We start from the raw sequence: 18,486 nt of genomic DNA, 5'->3' as shown, positions 1-18,486 counted from the left end.
AGCCCAGAATCGCATATTTTGCTCTATAAATTGAGGTATAGCTCAAAATTGTGACGTGTTGGAGCAAATCTGAGCCCGGATTCGGATTCAGCGGCCCAAAATCCTTTGGAGACACATAAGTTTGCTCTTGAGACAAAATAATGTTGCGCTGTGTAATGGATCAAAATGCCCATGAGAGTGCTGTGGATGCTGAGTAATGCTTCTCACACTTTTCATTTTATTTCTTTTGAAACATCTCTGAACTGCCTGAAGAAATATTCAAAACGTTATATAACTGTTTATCTTCATATAATTTTAAGACAGAGCTTTGTAACTAGCCTAAAATCCCGGGTTTTTCTTTGTTGTCCTGGGACTAAACTAGAGCCAAGACATGATGGCGTTAGAGTTTCGATGCATGGATAAATATCAGTATTGTCGTTTTGTTTCTAATGGACAGCAAAATGGTGCGTCGAAGAGAATCGCTCTCGAGAGCGCCCAACATAGCTCTGGTCCTCATCTATCTCATGCTTCCACGGGTCAAGCGATGACAAAGACCGCCAGCTAAGAGTTTTGTGCTTAGCTAGTGCAGCCTGGGCACTGTTGTCCTTCTGACTTCAGCTAGATTGAGGAGGTACGTCTCGAGCGTCTGTTCACCAAGGAGGTGCGGCTCAAACAGCGTCTGTTCTGGCATCCAGCGGCTGAGTATGGAATGCTCCTCCACCGGAAGCTATACCTAAGGTGTCAGCCTCACCAGGGAAATGCTAATGAGAGACGCTGGGATTCTGAGGGAACTTTTAATGGGTGTGTGAAGAATTAGCCTAACTTAAAATTCACAAATAAAAAGAAATTAAAAAAAAAACTTTTAATGGTATTACAGCGAGAACTATGGTTGGATACAAATTATAAATTCTGCAATATTGGAGTTCGGACTACGGTGGGAGGAATTCAGCTGGGACTCTGACGGTTACCTTGTGGAGTTTTAGATGAAATACGAGGTAGGACAAAGCTTCACGGGGAATTTAATGAAGAACCACGAAAGATTCTTTGTGATGAATCTTTTGGCATTCCGTACGAAGGTTTTTCTTTGGGGTTTCACAGAAAGTCCTCTTGAATTTCTTCCAGATGTTCCACCGAAAAATCCACCTGAAGTTCGCAGGGGATTCTTATAAAATGTCTCTGAGATTTTCATTAGAAGTTCTACAAAAAATCCCTCCGTGAGTTTCTTCTAATTCAGGATTTATTTATTTTGTTTTTTTTTTTTATTTTGGGATATTCTAGGAGTTCCTTCAGGGTTTTCTCCAGAGGTGTTTTCTAAGATTCTACCAGGACTTTTTCCGAACTATTCTACAATATTTCATTCGGGATTTCTTAAGTATTTTTTATCCGGGGTTCACTCAGATATTTATTTGGAGATTGCCGCAGGAATTCCTTCCGGGATCATTTCAGGAATTCCTTCTAGGATTTCTATAGGAATTCATTCTTAGATTCGTCCTGGAGTTCTTTCAGTGATTCTTCCAGGATTTCTTTCTAAGATACAACTTTTTGAGATTCATCTAGGTTTTCTCTGGACGTTTCTTATGTGAATCCTCAAAGAATTCCTTTTGTAATTCCTCTAGCTTCTTCTGGGATTCCTCCAGGAACTCCTTCTTTCCTCTAGGAGTAAATTTATGGGTTCCTCTCATAGTTTCTTCTGGTATTTTTCCAGGATTTTCTTCCTGGCATCAGGAACCTCTCCAGAAACTTATCTTCCGGGAATTTTCAAAAGTTCTTTCCGGAATTTCTTCAGAACTTCCAGACTCCTGGAAAATAAGTCAAGGTACTTCCAGGAGTTCCTCCTAAGATTTGCCCAATAATTTATCCAGGATATCCTTCCGGGATTCCTCCAAGAAATTCTACTGGGATTCCTTGCAGATTACATAATTTGGAATTCATTCTGGAAGTTTCTTAAATTTTGCTCATGGAAACACTCCAGAAGTTTTTTTTTTCTTTATGGAAGTACTCCAAGACTTGCTCTTGAGTTCCTTATAAAATTCCTCCAACAGCTTCTTAAGGAATATCTCCAGCAGTTTTGCAGGGAATATCTACACCAGCGATTTCAGAGATTCTTTCAATAGTTTCTTCCCAGATAAAAATCTGAAGACATTCCAAAAGGTTCTGGAGAAATCATAAAAAAAACTCGTGAAAGAATCCCTGAAAGAACTTCTAGAATAATTTCATATGCATCTTCTGGAGGAATCTCGGAAAGAATTTCTAGAGAATTCCATGAAGGAACATCTGAAGGAATCCCGTATGGAGTTACAGGAGTAATCCTGGAGAGAAGTCCTAGAAGTTATGAACAAATCCTAAACAAATTGCTGGAATAATATCTGAGGGAACTCCCTTATCTCAGAAAGAACTCCTGGAGCAATCCTGAATAAATTTCGAGAGAGATCTAGGATGGAATTTCTGGAGGAATCCCAAGCAGAAATTCTGAGGGAATCCTAGAGCAATTCTCGTAGGGATCTCGGAACGAATTGTTGGAATTCAGAAAGATTTCATAATAAAATGGTAAATGACTAATTTTTTTACCAAGAATAGTGTATTACGTAAAGCTAATACTATACAAATTTCATCAAAATCGATTGAATATTGGTGGAGATATCGTTGAAACAAGAATTTTGCCATTTGAGAAGTTTCTTCACCGTTATAGCTCTAGATTCAAAAATACTGAACCGATTTCAATCAAAACTGTTCTGTATGTAAAGTATACATGAAGAAATATTGTGTAAAAATTTCATTTAATTTGATCTAGCCGTAATAAAGTTATAGCCGTATATGTGGCACAAAGTCACAATAATCAAAAATGTTTTTTTTGTATCGTGACATTCACACAGTTATAACTTGAAAAGTTTTCAAGCAATTTGGCTAAGAACAGTTTTTATAATGGTTTTACAGTTTCAAATGCTAACAAAAATCGGAACAGTCATGACAGTTGTACAAACAAAATAGTAAATACACACGGAATAAAATGGTTAAAATGTACCTAAAATATGCCTTGAAGCGATTTGAGTTTTGAATACTAGAAAAACGTATTGAACCGATTTAAAGATTTTTTAATTAGTTTATCGATACTCTGTTAAGAACTTCGAGTCAAATTTTCAGACGTCTTGACGAGTTACATCAAAATAATAGCCTTTACAATTTTTAAAACGGATGAAAAAATTTGCTAAAATCTTATTTTATGATATTAACAATATCTGCGCCAATACCAAACTGAATTTGTTGTCATTGTTATGGTATTAGCTACACATTATATATTATTCCTGATCAAAAAAAAAATATTTTATTTTGTGAACGCAATCAAAAGCTATACATTATTTTCTGTGTCCAAATTTCATCGAATACAGTCTTTACTTCTCATGGTTCTAGTGTACCATAGAACATTTTATTCAACAAACGAAATGGAATGATTATGATGCAACAGTTTTTAGAATCATTGTCTCCTCATCAGCTAAACTCAAATGCTATTTACTTTTTTCAATAGTCGAACTATTTATAAACAATTCAGTTTTGGGGTGTCTTTATAAATTTTTAAACTACGTAACGGCAAATTATTCAACCTCAAGAAATTCAATCTCGTGTTCAGATGCAGCCATGCTGAGGGACAACGGAGCACACATTATAGAGCGACACGGCTAAATACTAATGCACACTGTGAACGCGCAGGCGCGAAAGAAGAAACACAAAGAAAGAGAAATGTCCCTTTTACTCACGGAATAATACATCGACATATTATTCCGTACGGAAAATCAACAACATGACTGACAGCATCGCATGACAGTGCCATCTGTTGGCAAATCTTTCTGGCTGTGAATTACTTATCAACTGCGAACGCCTAAGTAATTTTGATTGCAAAAGTTTTACGTGAGCATTACTTGTCCTATCCTTTTACACAGTACTTATCAGGTGGAAACCAGCCATATCCCTGGAGGAATTCATACAGATTTTAGCTCTTGGAATGACGTTTGTTTGTATTGAATACTAGTGAAAATTCGTGAATTTTGAGTTATTACACTCTGTAGCAGAATATAATTCTGGAAAACCGGAAAATTTGAAATATTGTGCATACCATGAATAAAAATCACAAAATTACAGAAATACCTATGTACTTGGCGAAATTTCTTGTATTTTTCGAGAAAAACCGGAAAATTTGGCATACTGTGCAAACCATGTACAAAAACCAAAAACATACAGAAATACCTAGGTATTAGGCATTCCCGAGCAGGAGAAAATAGCTGAAGAATAACTAACTCAGATATGGAAAACCGAATACCTACAACCTGAATAAGGTATTAAGTAGCCCTGCATAAGAGGTATAATACCTAAAATAATAACTGGTGTGTATTCTGTGCATAACGCGTGAATGACATCAGGTATGGCAATACCTAAATAATAATCGGCGATTTTTCCATACAAATAGCGATATTTCCATAATTGAATAATCCCTCAAGCAGTCCTCAACACCAAACCAATAACTCGTTTAGGTATTCCTTCAATACCTACAAAATACCAAAAAAAGTTATTTCCAATACCTGGATAACCGACCAATACCTTGTCTTGGTATGATAACTGACTTTGGTATGCTCCAGTTATGTGGCAGTTATTCATTCCTATTCGGGTTAGGGGGTAGGGGTGGTGCAAGGCCCCCCTCTAGCTACGCCCATGTAATCTTTCCTAAAATTCCTTAACGCCCCATTTTCATATAAAATTCGCACAATTTCTACACAAATTCAAGTTTCATATTATCGTCGCACCACCAAATCGAAGTCGTCGCTAGAAGCACATGCGAAGTTGCAGCTGCAAAGTAAATTTGAATCTATTTTATCTGTTGCGCATCATTAAGCTAATTAAGAGTAACAATATGCACTAATCCAAATTGAGTTGCGACATTTCTAAGTGTGTTAAAAATCAAATTTCGCACGTTCGGTCGTATTTCGACCGTTCGGTGTATTTCGACCAAAAGCATTTTTCAGGCAGGTAAAGACAAGCTGAGGAATTCGTTAAACCTGAACTTTTTGACGTTATTTTGAAGCAGATGTGTCATTACATGAAAGAATAATAGTATTTCTAAAAATAATGCCAGAGATTTCAAATTTCAGGTGCTTACATGACATTTTCTCGAAATCATTGAAAAACAGATGGTCCGATCTGACTTAACGTTGACCATATATAGATTAAAGCGCGATTGGGTTGGTTGTTCTGAAAGTTTCAAGAAGTATAACGCGTAAATGTATGGGGTTGAATTTTTTTTCGTCCCTTAAAGCCTTATTATACAATGATTGCATTTAAATTTCACAACAACAAAATAGCATGGAACGAGCTCACCAATATATGTGCATTCGTCCTTGGAGTTTTACTAAAGGAAATAGTGTGCTAGAAAATCCTGAATGTGATTCGAGACTCGAGTGGAGTCTTCTATAGAATTCTTAGTTATGACAAGAAAAACTGGAGTTCATATTTTATTTGCAATGTTTTTGCTAAATTCGTGTGAGCCATGGCAAAATCCAACGAATTGTGTAAGTGAATTTGTTTCCCATGATCAGCAAGTATCTCATCATATCAACTCAGACCAACTTTTATATTCCTGATATTCCGTATGCAAGATAAAGTTTTGGATAGTATGCTAGCCATTTTGGCAATTACAGCTGGTTATCATAATCAACTAAAGTTCATGCTGGTGCTTTACTTTCAGGATCCTCGCAGAAGACCGCCCGTTTTGGTGGGTTCGGGAAACCAAGGAATTCACCACACTCAACCGTCCAAAGCTGTACCAGAACGAGCTGACCTGCGAGCCGAGTCCGGGAAATCCGTCCGGTCACTTGATGACTTCCACAACCTACTTGTATGTGATATTTTCCGTGCTCGAAGAAGCGGGGATGCAGTACGGAAGGACGGCCGTGATCGTTCTACGCGCTTGCTACTATCTTTCGTTGCTGTTGATTTCCGTTTCGAGGATGTATTTTGGGTGTCACTTTTTACACCAGTGCATCATTGGGATCTTACTGGGCATCGGGATGACCAAGCTGACTATGTCACTAAGCTTCGAGAAGTATTTGACAAAACTGACACGGAAGCGAAGACTGGGATATTGTAGCCTCATTTGCCTGATATTGTTTGTGGTCTATTGGGGTCAGAAGCTTTTCGGAGTGGACCCGCAATGGTCGGTGAAAATGGCCTTCAAGTGGTGTGATGATCCGTTTTACTTGGATCCGAGCACTACCTTGGTATTCAGTATTATACGTCTCACCGGATCGTTGGTTGCCTTTGCCGTCGTTGGACCCGTTTTGAGGTAAGTCCGTTTAAACACGCCATTTAACCATTGGTTATAGCTGGTTAATCTTGTTTCACGCCTTGCAGATCTGCGCCGCTCGACTGGAGAAGGAGTGTCCCGCTGACGCTGATAATGATGACTATCAAATGGATAGCCATTAGCTACACGCCACGTTACTACGGGGTTATAATTTACTATCTCTACACGTTTTTAATCCATCTGCTTTTTACCTACGGCTATATGCGCCTCGTGCCGGCCACAGCCAGCGTCCTAGTTGACTCCAGAGTACAACGCAACAGTAGGCCTAAAATCAATTAAATTACTACTCGCTGCTGCAGTAGGCTGTCATTTGAAGCATAGTTTATTGTTAGAACGACTACTTTGATAATGCTTATTTCATCCACATATCAAGCGCATAATTTGCCATCTGCTGATACTGTTACTGGAACATAAGTAAATTTCCTACGATGATTCTAAACTAAACTAAATAAACATCTTTTCCTATGAATGCTTTATAGAGTACTCCTATATGTCAAAAATAATTAATCCGATCTTTTCCTTATATTCCTTATATTAGATAATTGGGTTTAGAATTGATATAAGCCAATAACACAGCGTAACAAAAATTGGCTTTCGATCTGTCTCAAGAGCAAACTTATGTGTCTCCGAAGGATTTTGGGCCGCTGAATCCGAATCCGGGCTCAGATTCGCTCCAACACGTCACAATTTTGAGCTATACCTCAATTTATAGGGCAAAATATGCGATTTTGGGCTTTTTTGATTGCAAGTTATTAAGCATGGAAACAGTTTTTTAAGCAATCAAAAGGTTAATTGGTCAATTAACATCTAAATTAACGACTCATGCAAAATATTTTGTTTTACCAATTCGAATTTGATAATTTTAAGCGATTTATGTTAGGTACGACATTTCCCATACAAGTCACCCTCCAAAAGTTGCATGCAAGTTTTCATACTAACATAAAATGCCTAAATCTAGCAAATTTGATTAGGTAAAACGAAATATTTTGCATAAATCGTTAATTTAGATGTAAATTGGCCATTTTACCCTTTGATTGCTTAAAAAAAATACTTCCATGCTTAATGGCTTGCAGTCAAAAAAGCCCAGAATCGCATATTTTGCTCTATAAATTGAGGTATAGCTCAAAATTGTGACGTGTTGGAGCAAATCTGAGCCCGGATTCGGATTCAGCGGCCCAAAATCCTTTGGAGACACATAAGTTTGCTCTTGAGACAAAATAATGTTGCGCTGTGTAATGGATCAAAATGCCCATGAGAGTGCTGTGGATGCTGAGTAATGCTTCTCACACTTTTCATTTTATTTCTTTTGAAACATCTCTGAACTGCCTGAAGAAATATTCAAAACGTTATATAACTGTTTATCTTCATATAATTTTAAGACAGAGCTTTGTAACTAGCCTAAAATCCCGGGTTTTTCTTTGTTGTCCTGGGACTAAACTAGAGCCAAGACATGATGGCGTTAGAGTTTCGATGCATGGATAAATATCAGTATTGTCGTTTTGTTTCTAATGGACAGCAAAATGGTGCGTCGAAGAGAATCGCTCTCGAGAGCGCCCAACATAGCTCTGGTCCTCATCTATCTCATGCTTCCACGGGTCAAGCGATGACAAAGACCGCCAGCTAAGAGTTTTGTGCTTAGCTAGTGCAGCCTGGGCACTGTTGTCCTTCTGACTTCAGCTAGATTGAGGAGGTACGTCTCGAGCGTCTGTTCACCAAGGAGGTGCGGCTCAAACAGCGTCTGTTCTGGCATCCAGCGGCTGAGTATGGAATGCTCCTCCACCGGAAGCTATACCTAAGGTGTCAGCCTCACCACGGTGAATAGGGGACACAAAAACCGTCACAGAAAACGGAAATGAAGGATTACGAACTGATTCAACGGCAACGACTTTTAGCGCGGAACAACGGACAAGAATTGGAACTTGGAAAGTGTTAACCCTAGCCCAGCAGGGTTAACTGGCACAACTAGCCAATGAGGCATGCCGTATGAAGCTTGAGATTCTAGGACTGAGTGAAGTCCGTTGGGCGAACTTTGGAGAACACAGATTGGCGTCGGGTCAAATTCTGCTATACTCTGGCTTACGAGGTGAACACGCTCCTCGCCACCGTGGAGTTGGTTTCCTGCTCAGCGCTCACGACCACACCCAGAACACGGATTCGAAACCTTACCATGATCCAATGTTACGCGCTAACCCATGCTGCCGAATTGCAAGACAAAGAGAACTTTTACAGTCAACTGAATGCTAGCAGCTGTCGTGGACAATATTCCAAAAGGAGATATCAAGATCCTCATGGACGACTGCAACGCGAAAGTTGGTTCCGGCAACTCGGACTATGAGCACATCATGAGACGCCATGGTCTCGGAGAAACGAGCGACAACGGAAAGTTGTTTGCAGAGTTTTGTGGCAACAATGGCATTGTGATTGGTGGTCGCTCCTTCCTCATCGCCAAGTGCACAAAAGGACACGGGTTTCCCGTGATCAAATCGACCACATGTGCATCAGCCGAAAATGGCGACGGAGCCTTCTTGATGTGCGGAACAAACGTAGCACCGACACGCAATATTGCGCCCGCGCCCGACATCATATTCTAATCGGCTGCGTATTGCATTGATTCATCGACAGGAAGAGAAAATCGGGCGCCGGCTCAACACGCACCGACTGGAAGACGCTGCGATGTAAAGGCCCTTCGTAGAAGAACTAGAGAACCGTGCTACGGATATTCCGGAAGGTGGAAGCGTTAAAGATCAATGAAGCGTCATCAAGAACGCTTTCATCGCCACCAGCGAGAATAATTTGGGTGAGCCACGCACCCGGAGAAAGCAGTGGGTCACAGATGATACCTGGAGGAAGATAGAGGAGCGAAGAAACGCCAAATCCACGACAGAGCTAGCGAAAACACGAGGAACCATAACCGTAGCCCGTCAGCGCTATTCGGCTCACGAAAAGGAAAGGGAAAAGGAAACGCTCATCTAGACGGGACAAAAGATCTCGGGTAGACTCCCTTCCCTAGCTGACGAAGGCGAGAAAGCTGCAAACACCGGCGACATCCGTCTCCTCTACGATGTCTCACGTCGCCTTAGTGGGACCAAGATGAATGCTGCGATGCTCGTGAAAGACACGTCTGGACAGTTACTGACCGACTCGGCTAACCAGTTGAAACGCTGGTTCGAGCACTTTGGAAACCTTTTTCAAGTGTCGGCCACGCCACCAACACCTCAGCATGATCCGCCAAGGGTTCGACGCATTTCCCGTGTCAACACCGAAGCTTCATCAGTGTAGGAGATAGAAACAGCCATCCGTAGCATGAAATCGATCAGGGCCCCAGGGGTCGATCGCATATCAGCTGAGATGCTCAAAGCTGACCCCGGATGCACAACTAGTGCATCAATTATTCTGCAACATATGGGAAACCGCGACATTTCCAGCCGACTGTATGCAATGCGTCTTAGTAAAAGTATGCCAAAAGGGTGACGTCCTGACTGTATGCGATAATTGGCGGAGCATCATATCACTGAGTATCGTTCTCAAAGTCCTCTGCAAACTGATCCTAAACCAGATACAGGATAAGATTGAAGCAACTCTCCAACGGCAGCAAGCAGGATTCCGTGCCGGACGATCCTGTGTGGACCATATTGTAACGCTCCGTATCATCCTGGAACAAATCAATGAATTCTAAGAGTCTCTCTACCTGGTGTTCATTGATAACGAAAAAGCTTTCGACCGTCTCAACCACGAAAACATGTGGGAAGCTCTCAGGCGCAAGGGTGTCCCTGAGAAAATCATCGGCCTCATTGAAGCACAGTACAGAGCATTTTCATGCAGAGTACTGCACTACTCTGAGTAATCAAAATGACTGTTTTAGATTTTTTCATAGTTTCGTACACTATATGAGTACGAACAATTCCTCCAAGATTTTTTTCCATAGCTTGCTTCAGTGATTCCATCATGGCTTCTTCCAGAAATTCAAACAAGAATTCATCAATGGATTCCACTAGACATTTTTTCGGGGTTTTATCCTGGGACATCTTTAGAGGTTCCTCCAGCAATTGCTCCAGTGCTTTTTTCGAGGTTTGCTTTAGGAATTTCTCCAAAGATCCTTTAAGGTATTTCTGCAGGTAATCAGAGATTTCTACAGGGATTTCTCCATATATGCTTCCAGAATTCCACTAGAGATTGCTCCAATAATTACATCTGGAATGATTTGAAGTATTTCTGCAGGAATGTATTCCAGAAAATCTTTTAGAAAATTTTACTTAGAGATTATTAAAAAATACTCCAAGAATTGTTTGAAAAAAATGTACAAAAAAAACCTTTAGGGTTCCTAGTATTCCTTCAACAATTACTGCAGCCATTGATTTCTTCTTTTTATCCAGGAATATTCCTACTAAATTTTTTCCAGGTATTCGCTAAGAAAGCTCTCCTGACATTCCATAGAGCTCCTCATGGAATTGCTTCCGGGATTCCCATCGGGTTTCTTCAGAAATTACTTCGAGTTCCTCCAGGGATTCACCGGAAATTTCTTCTGTTATTCTTTCAAAAACGAATTCCGGGATTATTTCAAAAATGCCTGCAAGAACTCTTGTTGGGATTCCTTCAGACTCCCCCAGGAATTAATCCAGGATTTCAGGATTTCCTCAAGAATTTTAGCGGTTTCTTCAGTATTTCCTCTAAGAATTCATCAGAAACTCCTCCTGGAATTTTCTCAGAAATCGAACTTTGTATTTCATCATAAATCTTGAGATTCCTCCAGAAACTCCTCAAGGGATTCCTTCGGAAATTCCTCCCGGATTTTTTTTTCAAGAACTATTCCAGGTATTCCTCCTGCCAATCCTCTAGGATTTTATTCAGGCATTTCTCCAGGGACTTCTGCAACAGTCGGACTGTTGCCCATCGGTCGGACATCGTCCTGTTGATGGGCAACAACGAGCCCGAAACCGGTCGACTCAAAAAGGTAATATTATCTCCTTTTTAACGTTTTGTGAGAATAATAAGTGTTGCGTCTGTCTAGCGTCGCGTGTTATAAGTGTCTTCTGCAAGAGTTCTACCAAGAATTTCTACGGGAATTACCCCAGGTATTTCCTCAGGAATTCCTTCGGGAATTTATTCTAGAATGGATCCAGGAATTCTTGCAGGGTTTCCTCCAAGAATTAATTCAGGAATTTGTTCTCTAGGGTTTCTTCTACACATTCCTCCAGAAATTATTTCATGGATCCCTCCAGAAATTCCACCGATGATTCCAGCAAAAAATCCTACTGAAAATCCTTCTGGAATTCCTCCTGGAATTCCTCCAGAAATTCCTCTGGAAATTCCTCCTGGCACACCACCCGAAATTCCTTTCAGAATTCCTCTAAAAAATTCTCCAGGAATTCCTTCAGAAATTTCTCCATGGATTTCTACCACATTTCCTCTAGAGATTCTTCAAGGAATTCATTTAGGGATTCCTCAAGGTATTCGTTTAGGGATTGCTCCTGGAGTTCTTCCATTAATAGTTCTACGGAATTTCCCCTTTAAGGATGCCTCCAGGAATTTCTCAAGAGGTTTCTTAAGAATTACCCCAAGAATCTCTTCAGAAAGTCCTCCAAGAATTGATCCAGGAACTCCCATAGGAATTCATTCATAAATTACTACCGCAATTCCTCCTGGAATTCGTCCAAAATCTCTCTGGGAATTACTCTACAAATTTCTATTGGAATTTCTTCAGAAATTTCTCTTGGAATTTTTTTAGAAATTTATCTTTGAATTTCTTCACAAATTTATCTTGGAATTTCTTCTGAAATTCCTCCAGTAATTGCTTCCAGAATTTCTCTCGAGATTCTTCCAGGAATTCATTCCAGGACTAGTTCCTCGGAATTTCCCCGAAAATTCCTTTACAAATTTATCCAGGCATTCGTCCTGGGATTCCGCAAGGAATTTGTCCAGAACTTCCTGCAGGAATTTGTCCAGAACTTTCCAGGCATTCCTCTTGAGGTTCCTCCAGAAATTGCTTCAGGGATTCCTCCAGGGAATTTTCCAAAAAAATTCCCAGGAATCTTCCAAGAATTTCTCTAGAAATTTCTCTAAGGATTCCTCTAGGAATTTTTCAAGAGGTTTCTTTAGAAATTTCTCCTGGGAGTTTCTCCATGGACCCTTCCCAAGATTTCTCTAGGAATTCATCTAGAGATTGCTCCGGGAGCTCTTCTAGAGGTCCCTCCCAGAATTCTTCTAAAAACTCCACGAGGAATTCCTCTAGGAATTTATCCAGAGATTGCTCCAGGCATTAGTCTAGGAATTTCTTCAGGGATTCTTGAAGGAAATTCTCCAGGGTTTCCTCAAAGGATTTCTTAATGAATTTCTCGAGATACTCCTCCAGCAATTGATACAGGAATGTCTCCAGAAATTTATCCACGGGTTCCTCCAGGCATTCCTTCAGAAGTTCCTCCAGAGATTTCTATAGGGATCCCTCCAGGCATTCCAAGATTCCTTCAGAAATTACTACCGCAATTTCTCCAAGAATTTATCTATAAAATCCTCCAGGGATTCATTAAGAAATTTTCTCAAGAATTCCTCCCAGAGTTTATCCAATAATTATTCCAATAATTTCTCCTAGGATTCCTGTATGAATTCCTCCTGAGATTTCTCTAGGAATTCTTTCAAATATTTTTTCAGGAATCCTCCAGGAAATCCTCAAGGGATTCTTTTAAAAATTTCCCCAAAAATTTTTTCCAGAATTCATTCAAGAATTATTCCAGGTATTGCCCTGGAATTCTTCCAGGAATTCTTCCAGGCATTTCTACCACGAATTTCACCGGAATTACCCCAGGTATTTCTTCAGGAATACCTCCGGGAATTTATTCAGAAATGGATCCAGGAATTCGTACAGCAATTGCTTCAGGAATTCTTCCAGGAATTCCTCCAGAAATCCTTCCAGGGTTTCCTCCGGAAATTAATCCAGGAATTTCTTCTCCTCGGTTTCCTCTACACATTCCTCCAGGACTTATTTCATGGATTCCTCCAGAAATTCCACCAATACTTCCTCCAGTAATTCTTCCAGACATTCCTTCTGAAATTGCTCCTGGAATTCCTCCAGAAATGCCTTTTCAAATTTCTCCTGGAACTCCACCAGAAATTCCTCTCAGAATTCCTCTAGGAATTTCTTCAGAAATTTCTCCATGGATTCCTTCCAGAATTCCTTTACAGATTCTTCCAGGAATTCATTGAAGGATTTTTCAAAGAATTGATTTAGGGGTTCCTCCTGGAATTCTTCCATGAATGGTTTCATGGAATTTCCCCAAGATTTCTCCACGAATTCCTCCTGGGATTCCGCATGGAAGTTGTCCGAAAGTTCCTCCAGGAATGCCTTCTGAGGTTCCTCCAGAAATTTGTTTCAGGGATTCCTTTAGAGTTTTTTTTTTTCAAGAATTCCCCCAGGGATTCTTCCAAGAATTTCTGTAGAAATTTCTCTAAGAATTTTTCCAGGGGCTCCTTAAGAAATTCCCCCAGAAATTCCTCCCGGAGTTTTTCCAGGAATATATCCAAGAATTCCTCCAGGGGTTCCTGTATGGATTCCTCCTGAGTCATCTAAAGCCGATAACGACAGAAATTCGGGAGCGAAAGTGGAGGTGGATCAGCCACACTTTACGCAGGGGCGGAAACGAAATCTGCAAGCAAGCGTTAGATTGGAACCCAGCAGGACAACGCAGCAGATGCAGACCCCGAGGCTCATGGCGGCATAACCTCAACAACGAAATTGTCTAAGTATGTTGTTAAATTCAATGGTGAATCAATAATAGAACATATATAACATTGATAACCCTTTGAAGCCGAAGGGGTCATACATGACCCCAACATAGATACGGCCGTATAAATTCACCCATTCGATAAAACATAATACTGTCTTCGGCAAAGTTGTTGCAAATTGAGTTCTCTATTGGGGAAAAATGGAAATATTTGTATTTGGGACTTCATTGATAACCTAGAATATCCTGAACCCCATGAAATTTGGGAAAACGAACTAAATGGCATACCAGCTGTTCTAAATGCTGAACTTCGATGTGTGTTAAGTTTATGTATATTCATTAAGCCTTCGTCAAGAATTTCAAAAGGGGTTTTATATTCCGAGATTAGGTGTTCCAAACTGTCCTATAGTGAAGTCCTTCAAATCTACAAGAACAATTTTATGTATTTTCACCACAAATAATAGCATTGTTTAACCTACCGGGATCCGTGAAGCTCTTGACATCTACAATGTCATTTATAGAATATTGGGATATTCTAGGTCAGCCAACCCAAGTAACCAAAAGTTCAGATAAAAAGGTACTTCATAAGCTAAGCAGCTCGTTCGACGTTGCTCATTAGCCTAAGCAGCTTCATTTTTAAGTAATTTTGGAACTTGAAAGTTCACATAAGCACGCTGGATAGCCTTCTAAGCAGCTACTGACAGAACTTTGACCACATTCATGCAAAAACAAAAATGTGTTTTCCAGAATCACAACCCTGTTGGTGGGTTTGTGGTGTGGAAATTGCTTCTGATAATTATATTTTCACACATGTCGCTGCTATGTAGATTTGAACTGGATCCTCCTGCGTGATAGCCTGCCATCTTACCGATGCGCTGCTGAAGACACTTGACAAAGTCAAGCTAACTTCACTACTGTACAAATGTGCAAAACTAGCTGCCGACAGAAAATCGATTCAAGTCAGACTTTAGCCGCTGTTCACTCAATCGCAACAGCAGAACTGTGGTAGAGCGTAGGGTTCTCACGCAGCGACTATCAGTTCGAATCCGATGGGTGGCAATTTTTTTTTGCTCAAGCCTGGTATTCATTGATTTGATAAGTTCATATTTGTCTTCTATTCGTGTATGCCTAATCAGTTGTTTTCTGTAAAAGAAATAAATTTAATCTTCATTGAAACACAATGCTACTGAACTGAACTTCTATGAACTTGAAAGTTCCGACAAAGTTCCGAGTAGCATCTTAAGCAGCTTTAAAGATCAGTGAAGTTCAGATAAAGTTCCGAATGGCACTTTCTGGCTGCTTAAGAGGCTAACAATGAGCCTTGCCGGCACTTGTGACCGAAGTTCCAGCAAGGCTCATCGTTAGCCTCTTAAGCAGCCAGAAAGTTCCATTTGGAACTTTATCTGAACTTCGCGGAACTTGAAAGTGCATTTTGTCATGGGAAGCGGAACTTTAGGTTACTTGGGAAACTACCTTGGCGTTCAGAACTTCAGGTCTACACTCGTAACAGTAGCCATATCTGCTATACTGAGTAACGCTGTATAATCAACCACAGTGACTGGAGCAATCTGAATTCTTCTAGCTTTTTAACCTTTGGGACATCCAGGGTCGTCCAAACTGTTCTAAAATGAAGTACTTCAAATCTACAAGAATAGCTTTGTTATTTTGCCATAAATTATGATATTGCTTAAGGTGCTGCGATCCGGAAAGCTCTTGAAATCCCAAATTTCATTTATAGACACTATATGGATATTCCAGATCAGCCAAACTACCTTGGAATTCAGGACTTCAGGTCTACACTCGTAACAATAGCCATATCTAATTCACTGGGTAACGCTGCATTATCAACCATAATAACTGTATCAATCTGAAGTCTACGAGCTTATTATAAGCCTTTGGGACAGTCAGGTTCGTCCAAACAGTTTTATAATGAAGTCCTTTATATCTACAAGAACAACTTTTTGTGTTTTCGCCATAAATAACAGTATTGCATAATCTGGTGGGAGCCAAACTACCTTGCCAGCCAAACGACCTTGGAGCTCGGGACTTAAGAGCTACACTCGTAACAATAGCCATATCTGCTATACTGAGTAACGTTGCATACATATTTATCCGTGGTTACTGGACTAATCTAAAGTCTTCTAGCTTATTGTAAACCTTTGGGACATTCAGGTTCGTTCAAACTGTTCTATAATGAACTCCTTTAAATCTACAAGAAAAACTTTGTGTGTCTTCACCATAAATAATGGCATAGCATAATCTACTGAGATCCGTGAAGCTCTTGAAATCTCAAATGTCATTTAGAGACACTATGAAAATGTTCCAGGTCATCCAAACTATCTTTGAGTTCAGAACTTCAGGTCTACTCTCGTAACATCTGCTATATCTGACATACTGAGTAAAGTTTCATAATCAATCGCGGTGACTGGCCAGCCTGAAGTCTACTATGTATTATTATGAACCTTTGGGACATTGAGGGTCGTCCAAACTATCCTGAAGTAACATTAGTTATTCTCTCAATGAACTTTAAACTGTATAATCTGCATCTGAATCATTTCCAGTTTGTTTTGAGATATTCCAGATCAACAACTCTACTCCGGAGACCATAGCTTTAGGTCTACACTTATGATAATAGCTTTTGCCACTGCGTTAACTGCAAAGTAGTTAGAGGAACAATAAGCGTTGATATATATTTTTGGGATATTATGGGTTTCATTACTGTTATGAAGCTTAGTTTATAAAAATAACCACTGTAACTTTCAGAAGACATACTGGACATGCTAGATTACAAATCGTAGCTTTTAAATAGAAGTTACCGTTACACCCGTAGACTATGAAATCTAAAATCAAAAACAGTTCTGATGAAGAAGGATATCCCGACTGATCTGATATTGTATATAAAACTTTCAGAAGACTTACTGGACATGGTAGATTACAAATTGTAGTTTTGTACAAATAAAGAAATTACCGTTACACCCGTAGACTTAAAGATCTAAACTCAAGAACAATTTGGAAGACCTAAGATATCTCGACTGATTTGATAATGTTCATTAACTGCCCATATTCGCATAGTCGATGTAACCACCACTGGCAATGCCACCGTTCAAAAGCTAATATTTAACGCGTGTGCATATTTGTGACCAATGTTATTCAATTGATCACAAGATCTAACACTTAGTTAGATGTCAACGTGGTAAAAAACTTGAAATTTATATTTATTCATTGTTAAAATTCCAAAAGCATGTTGAAATGTACAGTGGCGCTTACATCGACTATGCGAATATGGGCAGTTAACCTTTCAGAAGACTTACTGGACATGATACATTACAAATCGTAGCTTTGTGTAATGAAAGAAGTTACCACCCGCAGACATAGGGATCCAAAAAACTCAAGAATAGTTTGGATGACCTAGGATATCCAGAAGAATAATTCTGCATAATGTTCAACCGTTTAATGCTATTGACCACCAAAGCTACAGAAAAACGTAGAAAAAACTCCATAATAACGCTTGGAAAAATTCCGGCTTCAAAGGGTTAATAAAAATGGTGTAACCGAAAAAAACGTACAGTCTATCTTTCATCAGTTTAACCGTCCTAACTTCCTGGTATTTATTAAGTCAGTCTTTTATAGATCAGATGTTCATTATAAGCACACTGTGCGTATCAAACTTTAATATACTTAATTTAAAAAAAATCACACTATTGAACATTGCATATAGTAAGCAACAAATGACCCAGAAATATGCTAGACCGTAAAAAATCATGATTTATGAACCATTTGATAGCCACCGACGACGATCATAAACTTGTCTCTAACAAGATTTTGATCAGAAATCTTCGATCATATCTGCTATACCTACTATCATATTGAGCCAATCATCAACATTTTATGATTATGGTATCACCTATCTACATAAGCACCGCTCGCGCGCGTTCTCAAGCGGCCGATGAAGTCGTTTGCTGGTGCTAAACAAACAAAATAAAGAGGCATGAAATACGCAGTGCAAATTAGATTTATCTTTACGATCTGCGATTAAGTGATCTGGTGGTGGCGCATTGAACACACATTCTGCCCGTTGACAGCTGGCAAGCTATTTTCATATTTTATTAGGTCTTTCTTCCGACCCGGCGAAGTTCTATTCTACGAGGAACGATATATACCTACTACACGAATCTATTTATTGACCAGTTCTACGACCGACCGGCGAATAATATCTATACACACATTAATATAATGGAGCACCGTGAGCAATAACTGCGGTAGCGAAACCGATATGCATAAGACCCAGAAGCGACAGACCAGTCTCTCCGTAGATAGGCTTCCACAGGCCAGCGCAGGTTTACTATTTCCTGCAACATTGAGGCAGAGCAACCCAACCCGTCTTTGGCAGGTTCGCGGAAGGAATCGGTATGAAATGCTCAAATGAAGTAAAACGACTCCCTG

At 39.8% G+C, this 18,486-nt stretch overlaps 1 protein-coding gene across 1 annotated transcript; it reads left to right on the top strand.

Moving 5' to 3' along the window:
• The first annotated feature begins 5,553 nt into the window (after positions 1-5,553).
• Positions 5,554-6,811, top strand: LOC134286314 (glucose-6-phosphatase catalytic subunit 1-like). The gene is made up of 3 exons (XM_062847919.1): positions 5,554-5,612; positions 5,687-6,307; positions 6,376-6,811. The coding sequence occupies exons 1-3, from the start codon at positions 5,554-5,556 to the stop codon at positions 6,605-6,607; spliced, it is 912 nt and encodes a 303-aa protein (XP_062703903.1). The 3' UTR covers positions 6,608-6,811.
• The last annotated feature ends 11,675 nt before the right edge of the window (positions 6,812-18,486 follow it).

Source organism: Aedes albopictus, chromosome 2 (assembly GCF_035046485.1).
Source record: "Aedes albopictus strain Foshan chromosome 2, AalbF5, whole genome shotgun sequence".
Classification (NCBI taxonomy): Eukaryota; Metazoa; Arthropoda; class Insecta; order Diptera; family Culicidae; genus Aedes; species Aedes albopictus.
This window is presented reverse-complemented; position numbering and strand designations above follow the sequence as displayed.

Coding starts and splice junctions, on each gene's coding strand:
- LOC134286314 (XM_062847919.1), top strand. CDS start 5,554: ATGATCAGCAAGTATCTCATCATATCAACTCAGACCAACTTTTATATT. Junction 5,613..5,686: donor TTTTATATTCCTGATATTCC/GTATGCAAGATA, acceptor AATCAACTAAAG/TTCATGCTGGTGCTTTACTT. Junction 6,308..6,375: donor GTCGTTGGACCCGTTTTGAG/GTAAGTCCGTTT, acceptor CACGCCTTGCAG/ATCTGCGCCGCTCGACTGGA.